This window comes from Chinchilla lanigera, unplaced genomic scaffold, assembly GCF_000276665.1.
Source record: "Chinchilla lanigera isolate Chin_1 unplaced genomic scaffold, ChiLan1.0 scaffold00105, whole genome shotgun sequence".
Classification (NCBI taxonomy): domain Eukaryota; kingdom Metazoa; phylum Chordata; class Mammalia; order Rodentia; family Chinchillidae; genus Chinchilla; species Chinchilla lanigera.
The window spans coordinates 1,449,899-1,460,504 of NW_004955506.1; the positions used below are offsets into that span (position 1 = coordinate 1,449,899).

General features: G+C 45.3%; 1 protein-coding gene across 1 annotated transcript in view; it reads left to right on the forward strand.

The window, feature by feature from the left end:
- Window positions 1-1,438: 1,438 nt before the first annotated feature.
- The window catches only part of Nploc4 (NPL4 homolog, ubiquitin recognition factor), a 62,119-nt gene continuing 52,951 nt past the window's right edge, over window positions 1,439-10,606 (forward strand). The window contains exons 1-3 of the mRNA XM_005407271.2: window positions 1,439-1,702; window positions 7,196-7,276; window positions 9,769-9,881. Of these exons, the coding sequence (XP_005407328.1) occupies window positions 1,688-1,702; window positions 7,196-7,276; window positions 9,769-9,881 (209 nt within the window). The 5' untranslated portion in view covers window positions 1,439-1,687. The remainder of the gene's footprint in view (window positions 1,703-7,195; window positions 7,277-9,768; window positions 9,882-10,606) is intronic.

Genomic DNA, 10,606 nt, shown 5'->3' on the forward strand with positions numbered 1-10,606 from the left:
CCCGGCATGACCCCATCTCTGAATGCTGACCTTCAGCCAGCACTCCAATCGGTGTCCATCAGACGCTATCAATCTTCCAACACTTGACCTGGCTCCAGCCACCTCTGGTCCTTTGCTCCCACTGCCATTTGTCCTTTGGACTGTTGCATTGGCTTTCCTATCTTCCTCCATTCATCCTCAAGAAGGATCCTTCAAAAGTAGAACAGAGCTCGTCTCTACTCTCAGCCTTCATAGGCTTTCCACTGTGTCTAGAATAGAGTCAAAGGCTTTCTGTATTGGATGTTACTCCTCTGGATACCATACCCCAACTGTATTCCAGATTTATTTGCCACTTGTCTCTGGATCACCCAAGTATGTCTCAGAGCCCTGGATCTTTATACTTGTGTTTCCTTCATCTTACACCACTCCTCCTTCAGGAATCTGCATAGGTCACTTCATCTAGGACCCTGTTTCAACCTCCCTTCCTGAGAAGTCTTTCTTGACCATCTTTTTTTATGACTGTGTGCTAGAGATTCAATGCAGGGTCTCAAACAAATGCTGTATCCCAGTCCTGACAATATAATTTTAAAACAGCTACTGTCATGTCCTTAGCCCTCCTTGCTTTGGTTGCCTGCATAGCATTTACCAAGACCTGGCAGCACATCTTTGCAAGTTATCTGCCTGCTGGTAAATTCCACGAGGGCAGAGGACTGCCTCCCTTCTCCTTCATCATCAGCGTAAGAGTCATGCCATACATAAAATGAACAGTTGGTAAATCTTTGTTGATGGAACAGATAAGCCAAATTTAGATAACTGCAGAAGTGTAAGTTATAAATAGTATGTGTTATCAAAACAGACATTGTGAGAGCAAGTCAACACTTGATCTTCGCCAAAAGGCCGAGAAGCGATGCGAGAGCAATTCAAGAAAATAAAAAATAAGAGGTGGGGATGGGAGGTAATAAAAATAATAATTTCCTCAGTTTTAAATCAACGCAATCTGAAATCGAACTATGATGTTAAAATGTGTAGCTTTTAGTTTCCTAGAGATTTTCATAATTTGTTTTCGCCATCACAGGTGAGCTGGCTACAGAACTCGCCGGGCCTTGTGCAAAAGGCAGAGCTCTTTGTTGGAGTATTTTAATGTGTCAAGACAGCAGCATCTTGATCTAGCCTCTGACCTTCCCAGCGGCAGGTGGATTGTGTTGAAGCAGGTCCTAAGGCACACATACTCAAAATGCAGTTTAAATTCGTTGGGATAGTGCTTTTCCCCAAACAGAACACACCAACTGCATTTTGGGCTGAAATTTCGGATGCTCGATTCTTCTGAGGGTTTCCCCACAGGATTCCGGGTTCAAGGGCAGTTTCTCGTCCTGCACAGCTTCAGTCAGCAAACACGATCTCTCTCACGCGGCAGTGCGGGGTGGTACGGGGCGGGGGCGGTTCCCAGGCGGCGAAGTATGCGCATGCTCGCAGCCGTTGGCAGGGCCATTGGCTGGGCCGGAACCTGGTTTCAGGGCTAAGCACCCGGAGGATAGTGTTGGGAGACGCACCGGACGTCGTCTGCTGGAGGAGCCGGGCGGCGAAGCTGTAACGGCGGTGGCGGCGACGGCGAGAGGCCGGGGCTGAGGCCGGGGCCGGTGCTGTGAGGGCCGTGGGGCTACAGGCGGCGGCGACCCGGGGCCCAAGCCCGGAGGCAGGAGCGGCCGCCATGGCCGAGAGCATCGTGAGTGTGGAGGCCAGGCTGGAGCGGGGCGTTGGGATGAGGCAGCAGATTTGCCGGCGTCCTGGGCGGGCCGCGCGCGACGTCCCCGGCGCTGGCCGGCTCTTTGGCGCTCGCCCTCGGCTTCTGGCGGTCGGTGCCCTGGCGCGCGAGTCGGGCAGGCGTGAGGAGTCCCTTCCTGCCCACCCGCCGACCCCGGCCTTCCCCGTGGCCCGGAGCCGATGGCGTCCTTTTTTTTTGCCCTCTGGGCCCTCTCGCCACCTCCCCGATACTGGCAGGGCCTTGTCCAGAGTCACTCCGGGAGAGCCATCGGGGCGCGGGGCAGCCTTGAGGAACCCCCTCTCCGAATAAGCGGCCGGGACTGGGTGGGGGACAGACATTCCCTGGCTGGGTTGGCTCCTTGGTGCGGGGAGAACTTCCTGTTTAGAAGTAGTATGGTGACTAAGGTTGATGTCACTTTACCTGACATTAGAATCGTCACACTCCCCTGCCCCCTCACAGTGGAAAACATCAGGGAAAAATCAGAGAGAATCACTTGTGAAGTTTCTCCTCCAAAGTAAATGTGGCTGGAGGAAAAACTAACAAGCTGGTTGGACAGAAGACTTTTGGTCAACCTGTTAAGGAGTATTTGGGATTTCTTGAATAGCACAGCAGTAATAGGTGGCAAGTAATGTGCATGCCAAAGCCCAGGACAGTCTCCAGTTGTGGCAACTGTCCTGGAAGCCTTCAGTGCTTTCTGGGTACCTTAGGTTTCCAGGAAAATGCAGCTCTTGTGTTTAAGATTTCCCTCTGAGGGCGGGCCTTCTTCCTCAGCGCTTCCTTTTAAGGGTCCTCTTGACCCCTGTCTGTTTCCCAGGCTGGAGAAGAGTGGAATGAGTACACTCCCAAGAGAAACCTCAGGAAGGCTGACTCCTATTAAAAGTAAAGCGCACGCGCACACACACACACACACACACACACACACACACATAAAGCTCACTAGCCCAGCATGGTGGTGCATATCTGTAATCCCAGCACTCAGGAGACCCTGCCTCAAAATAAGGAAAGAAAGCTCACCGTCTCTAAAATCTTGCCTAGAAATAGATTAGGAGTCAGTACTCAGATCTGCCTTCAAATTTTCTACTTTAGCTGGGTGTGGTGGCGCATGCCTGCAATCTGAGCGCTCAGGGAGGCTGAGGCTGGAGGATCGCTGGGAGTTCAAGGCCAGCTTGAGTTACATAGAGAGACCCTCTCTCAAACAAAGCAGGTTTCCTACTTCAGTAATTTTTACTGGCTTAAAGCAACCTTACACAAGTGAGTCCTTACCCACAGGGCCATTTTTCACTAGTGTGCACAGAGGTAGGTTTTCCTGGACAGGATTAAGACTCTGGTTGAACTTCTCAGGTTGTTTTTTGTTTGTTTGTTTGTTTTTTCCAGTACTGGAGATTGAACTCACGACCTTGTGCTTGCCGGACAGGCGCTGTGCCACTGAGCTAAATCCCTAGCCCCTGAACTTCTCAGGTTGTGGGAAATTAAAACAGACCTTCTGAAATTTATTTCTGAAGAAAAACATTTTTTTTTTTTTTAAATTTAGAGTGTTGTCTTAAAAAATTCTTTGGGCCCTGTTTAGTGGTTCATGTTTGCAATCCCAGTTATTTGAGAGGCTGAGGCAGGAAAATCACAAGTTTGAGGCCAGCCTGTTTGACTGATTGATTTAGATAGGGTCTTGCTATATAATCTCGGCTGGCCTTGAATTACTATGTATCCCAGGCTATCCTTGAACTCACAGTGATCCTCCTGCCTCTTCCTCTTGAGTGCTGGGATTACAGATGTGTGTCACCATGCCTACCTAGCATGGGTGATTTGGTAAGACCCTGTTTGAAAATAAAAAGGGACTGGGAGTGTAGCTCAGTGATAGAAGGCTTGACAAGGCCCTTGTTTCAATCCCCAGGACAAAAAAAAGTTTATGTGGGGATAATGGTTTGTATCTTGCTACAATTCCAAAACATCAAGAAGTTTCCTGCTCTTGTTTTCTTTTTCTTTGAGATATGGTCTGTGTTGCTGAGGCTATCTTGGAACTCCTGTACTCAAGCAGTTCTTCTTGCCTCCGCCTTCCAAGTAACTGGGACCACAGTTAGGTGTCACTGTGGCTGACTTAATTTTCTCACCCTCCCAATCCTCCTGCCACTCCTTCCTTCCTTCTTTCCAGACTTCCTTCTTATTTATTTTTAGTGCTGGGAATTGAAGCAGGGCCTTCTCACTGAGCTACATTTTTAGCCCTTTTATTTTGTCTTTTTGAGACATCTTGCTATGCAGTTCAGGCTGACCTTGAGCTCACTTTGTAGCCCAGGCTGGTCTCAAACTCACAATGATCCTCCTGTCTCAGCCTCCTGCCTTAGCCCTTTTAATTTTTAAAATTTTGAGACAGGGTCTTGCTACATTGTCAAATTCTCCAGGCTAGACTCAAACTTGCAATCCTCCTGCTTCAGCCTCCCACAGTGCTGTAATTAATAGGGAAGTGCCACCATATTTGGTTCTAATTTTCTTACATATAGGGAAACCTAAGTTACCAAGAGGCTATGTTCCATATGGACAGGTCTATCTCTAGTGGTACATTTTATTTTGTAGCCTATATTAAAAGCCAAGCCAGAACTTTCCGTAGGAAAAGTTATATTCTTGTTAAATCCAGACTCCTATATGGGTGTGGTAGCGCACGCCTGTCCTAGCACTCCCTGGCTGAGGCCAGAGGATCACTGAGTTTGAGACCATCTTGAATTACATAATTAGACATTGTCCCCCCACCCCCGCAAAAAAAATCTAGACTCATATGCACGATGGTAGAGGATGACTTGTGCTGAACTCCTCAATGTGACCTGCCTCCATTCAATGGAGTCAGAGTGCTCCTGTTCTTCAGTGGTTACTAGCAGTCACATTTGCAAGTGGTTCCATTCAGAGAAACAGAGTTGTTCACTTTTTAATATGCCTCAATTTTGGAGACAGATTTCAGAACAAAAGTGGAAATATTTACCTAATGTTGTGTATTATGAAAACATTTTTCGTAGGTATTGAATCCATAATGAAGAGTGCTAGAAATCAGAAGAATTGATTTGTATTTCCACTTAACATGGATCAGTGTGCAAAGTGAGAAAATAAACATGTGATTAAGAAGTGAAAAGTTATACAAAGCTGCCAGGCAGGCACTTGTGCAGCTGAGCTAGATTCCTGGCCCTACATGCTTTAAAAATTGGGATATTCTGGCTAGGCATGGTGCTGCATGCCTCTAATCCCAGCCCTTGGGAGGCTGAGGCAGGAGGATCACTATGAGTTTGAAGCCAATTTGAGCTACATAGGGAGTTCAAGGCTAATCTGAGCTACACAGCAAGAACCTGTCTCAAAAAAAAAAAAATGAAAAACAATCCCCAAATTGGGGATATTCATAAGGATTATTCAGAACAAAATGTTAAAAGCTGAGAACAAAAGAGGCAGAGCCAAATGATAGTTATTAGAAAAAGAGAGTGGGCTGGGCATGGTGGCGCACGCCTGTAATCCCAGCACTTGGGAGGCTAAGGCAGGAGGATCCTTGCAAGTTTGAGGCCAGCCTGGGCTACAAAGTGAGGTCACTGTCGGCCTGAACTGTACAGTGAGACCCTGTCTCAAAAAGACCAAAAAAAAAAAAAAAAAAGAGAGAGTTGTACAATTTTAGGAAAATCTAGGTTATTCATTAAAGTAGACGAGATTCAGTAAACATATGTCACTATGGTGTTTTGTAGTGTATTAGTACGTAGTAATCTTTTTGTTTTTATAGTATGTGAACTCAGGGTATTTGCACTGAAGTGTATCCTTCACCCTACCCCCCCCTTTTTTTTGGTCTTTTTGAGACAGGGTCTCTCTGTACAGTTCAGGCTGGCCTTGAGCTCACTTTGTAGCCCAGGCTGGTCTTGAACTTGCAATGATCCTCTTGCCTCAGCCTTCCGAGTGCTGGGATTACAAGAGTGCACCACTACGCCCAACCTTGCCCCTCTTTTTTTTGAGACAGGATCTGGCCACATCGCCCAGATTGGGCTCAAACTTGCAGTCCTTCTGTCTCAGGCTCTCAGAATGGGGGACTTACATATTTGTGCTCCCATGCCCATTAGAAATCTTTTAAAAAAAAAAAAAATTAAAAAAAATTTTTTTTTAGACAGGGTAGCCCAGGCTGGCCTTGAACTCATGGCAATCCTCCTGCCTCAGCCTCCTGTATGTACCACCATGCCCAGCGCAGAATCTTTTTTAAAACGTTTCGTGATATTTTTCGTCTGCATAGTATTGAGTACAGTACACTGTCAGGTGTAACTACAGTGTGAGCATTTTCTGGCATAATCCTGTATGTCTCCCCTCCAACTTTTCACATGGTTGGGCAGCAGCTTCCTGGTTTGCAGCAGGAGGTGTTTGTGCTCCCTGACTACAGCAAGGTTGGTACGTTTGGCCAGCATAGCAGCACACCTTCAGAAGGGCTCCAGCAATGTAAAAATCTGGTCCTAGGAAATGGAGCCTTTAAAAGTTCAGGGCTGCCAAGAAAAAATTATTTTAAAACTCCAGAAAAAATTCCATAATATTAAAGACTTTTATCTCTTTAATTTTAATCTTTCTGTTAAGTGCTGGCTTTGGCAGCACTTATACTAATCTTTCTGTTAAAAGTAAATAACAAATTAGAAGATTTTCTGTGATTGTTTTCTGTCAGTCTAATTATAATGTCTATTAGGATTACAGGTATAGCTCAGCGGCACAGCACCTGGCAAGTGCAAGGTCTTGAGTTGGATTCCTGGTATCCACAAAAAAAAAAAAAAAAAAAGGTCTATATATAGATTGTGGAACAAAATGAGATATTTTTCTCTTTGGCCTTTTGATAAGCACTTACTGTTGTTTCTTTTTTTTTTTTGGTACTGGGCATTGAACTCAGGACCTGTGCTTGCCAGGCAGGCGCTTATGCCACTGAGCTCGCTTCCCTTCCCTCTTTTTGGCCTTTTGAGACAGGGTCTCTCTGAAGCCCAGACTGGCCTCAAATTCACAGTGATTCTTCTGCCTGGCCTGAGATCTTTTTGTAAAGAACCCAGTCATTCATGATTCATGATGGGGTTTTGTTTTGTTTTTCTTTAAGTTTGAAGGAGAGGGGGAGCATTTCAAATGTACTCTTTTTTTTTTTTTTCGGTACTGGGAATCAAACTCACGACCTCGCGCTTGCCAGGCAGGCGCTGTGCCGCTGAGCTAAATTCCTAGCCCCTGTACTCTTTAATGACTAATCATCAAAGCTTTATTTTTCTGCATGAAACTATAAGAGTTTCAAGTCAGGACAACCATGTATTGAACCTTGGTCCTCACTTCTTCCACTAGAAAGATTGAATTGGGTATTGCAGGGAAGGGTGAGGTTTAGTTTGCAGTTACTGTGACCCTGATGCCAAATGCCTGCCGATGTGAGTCTTAATAACAGATCAGGACTGTGACAGGCTATGTGGTAATGTCTCGTTTCATTTACAACAGATAATCCGTGTCCAGTCCCCGGATGGGGTGAAGCGGATCACGGCAACAAAGAGAGAAACAGCTGCGACGTTTTTGAAAAAGGTACCTGTGGTGTGGACATTTTAACTTTTCAGGTTCTTGTTCAACTCCACTCTTCCCATCTGTATCTTTCCTCCTCCTCATGATCCCAAGTTGTCTCTTTCATGGCTTTTCTTTCTGTAGTTGGGCTGCATTACTGGTGGGTCAGGTGTTGGTCATAGCTGATTACAGTTTAAAATTATAGCACCAAGAGCCCAAGGGTAGGTGTGAAATTGTTTTGCTAGAGTAATATTTCAGAATGAAATTTGGAGAAAACTTTTTTTTGGTCTTTTTGAGACAGGGTTTCACTGCGAAGTTCAGGCTGGCCTTGAACTCGCTTTATAGCGCAGGCTGGTCTCCAACTTGAAAAGATCCTCCTGCCTCAACCTCCTGACTGCTGGGATTATAGGCATACATTACCATGCCCGGCTGACTTTTGTTTTATACTTCATTCCATAGGTTAGCCTCCTGTGTTTGTAAGTAAAGATTTATTGGAACCAAGGTTTTTGTATTGCCTCTGGCTGCTTGTGAGCCACAAAGGCATAGAGCTGGTGGTTGTATGGAAATGCTGTGGCCTGCAAAGCCAGAAATACTACTGTCCAGCTAACTACCAAAAATGGTTGCTGTTTCCTGTTTAACATATTTCATGTATGTATGCATGTATTTATTTATTGGTACCGGGAATTGAACTCAGGACCTTGTGCTTGCCAGGCAGGTGCTTATGCCACTGAGCTATATCCCCAGCCCTAACATATCTTATTTAATAGCAAAGATATTACTACCTTCGTAGTGATAAAAATGTATTGCTTTTATTTCATAAGCAAGAGCAAGTTATAGATAATATTTAATATTTAATGTACACTACAATAAGAGGGAATGTTCAGTGTCGTTTAGTTCAATTTCTTGTTTTTCATGAAGGTAGAGAGTTTAGGGTAAGGGCAGGCATGGTGGCACACGCCTGTAATCCCAGCACTCAGGAGGCTGAGAGTTCGAGGCCAGCCTAGGCTACAAAGTGAGCTCAACGCCAGCCTGAACTGTATAGTGAGACCCTGTCTCAAAAAGACAAAAAAAAAAAAGAGTTGAGGGTGAAAGAGAGATTTGCTGAGGATCTCACTAAGCCAGTAATCTATAGGTGAAGCCACAATTTATTTCTGATATTTGGCTTTTAAAAGATAATTGCTATCATGATTGTAGTCCCAGTGCTTAAGGGACAATATTCATAACACTAAAAGGAAACCTGGAGCAGTGGTGTTTGCCTGTACTCCCAGCTGTTCAGGGGGCTGAGACAGAAGGATCCTTGGAGCCCACCAGTTCAAGACCAGTCTAGCAACATAGTGAGGCCCTATTTTAAAAAAATAAGTAAAACAGCAAAAGGAGACGCAAATATACTCAATAGAGGCCAGAGAATTTCTTTTTCTTTCTTTTTTTTTCTTGGTGGTATTGGGGATTGATCGATTGATTGATTGATTGATTGATTGATTTTTGTCTTTTTGAGACAGGGTTTTGTTATATAGCCCAGGCTGGCCTTGAACTCACTTTGTAGCCCAGGCTGGCCTCAAGCTTGAAGTAATTCTCCTGCCTCAGTCTCCTGACTATTGGGATTACAGACATGTGCCACCACGCCTGGCCTCATACTAGGGATTTAACTTAGGCCCTTTAACCTGAGCTACATCTCCAGTCATTTTTATTTTGAGATAGGATCTCATTAAATTGCTAAATTCCTCTTTGGGCTTGAACTTGTGATCCTCCTACCTCAGCCTCCCACAATGCTGGGATCACAGGTGTGTGCCACTATGCTTGGCAAAGAAGACAGTTTTTATGTCTTTAAGATTTTGGGGGTGGGGGGGCGGTGATACTAATGGAATCTAGTGCTTCATGCATGCTGTAAGCATATGCTGTACCACTGAGCTACCCAGCCCTTCAAGAGAATTTCTTTTTTCCATGCTGGGGATCGAACCTAGGGGTATGCCACTGCCACTGAGCTACATTCCCAGCCCTTTAAAAAAAATTTTTTTTTTTGAAACAGGGTCTTGTCAAGTTTGACACCCAACTGGTGTCAAATTTGGAATCCTCCTGCCTCAGCCTTTCCAGGTTGTGTGCCCACAATGCCTGGCTTCAGCTTGATAATAGCTGGCTGTGATTCTTCCTTTAAACTGCTGTTTTTGAGCCAGTCTTATTGTGTAGTTCAGGCTGGCCTTGAACTTGTGGCAGTCCTCGTGCCTCAGCCTCCCAAATATTGTGTGTCACCATGCCCAACTCTTTCTTCAAACTCTTAAGTGTGTCTGCAGCTTTACCGGTCACACAAGACCTTTGCTTTTGGTATACTTTTCTTATTTGAAGTGACATTTTCATGAGGAGGACAGATTTTGTCAAAAGAGTAAAAGATAATGAGGAATTTGGTGAATGAGGGACTGTTTCTGGGCTACATGGGTGTTTTTCAAGTTGTGTCTGATATTGTGGCATATATAACGGTACCTACATATTCCATTAAACTTCTGTTTTGGGATTTGTTGTAGGTGGCAAAGGAGTTTGGCTTCCAAAATAATGGCTTCTCAGTTTACATCAATAGAAACAAGACTGGAGAGATAACAGCATCTTCTAGCAAATCCCTCCACTTGCTGAAAATCAAGTAAGTACTACCCAGGAGGACCCCAGGAACAGGGAGGAACTGTGACCCCCATGACCCAGGTGAGGCCCTCTGGTTTGTCATGTTGCCTCCTTATGCCAGTGATTAGGCTCTTGTAAAACCCACCATTCAGGTGATTGTGTTGCTTGGCAGGTGTGCCCCCATCATACTGGGTCTACACTTAACTGTTGAGCAGGTTTGATTGAATGGCAGAATTCTGGAATGTATGTCACTGTGGAGAAGATTGTAGCCTTGTGTTTGTGTCTGCAGTGGGGTCAGCTGCTGTATTAGTCAGCTTTTCTGTTGAAGGAACAAAATACCTGATAACTGCTGTTTAAGGGAGGAGAGGTTTCAGAGTGTTCAGGCCGTGGTTGGCTTGCTCCAGGACAGAAATGGCATGGCAGAGTAAAGCTCCTCAACCTGTGGTTGTCCAGAAGCAGAAGGAGGAGGGGCCAGGAACAATAATACACCCTTCCAGGTCATGGCCCAAAGAGCTGACTGCAGCCAGGCACCCCCCTCTGCCGCTATTTTTTTGAGACTGGGTCTCACTATGTAGTTCTGGCTAACTTTGAACTCACTGTGTAGCACCCCTACCCCAACTCATGGTGGTCTTCCTGCCTCCTCTTCAGAGTGCTGGAATTACAGGTGTGCGCCACCACACCCAGCTTCAAGCCCCACCTCTTTCTTTCTTTCTTTTTTTTTTTTTTTTTTTTTTTGTTTTTTTTCCA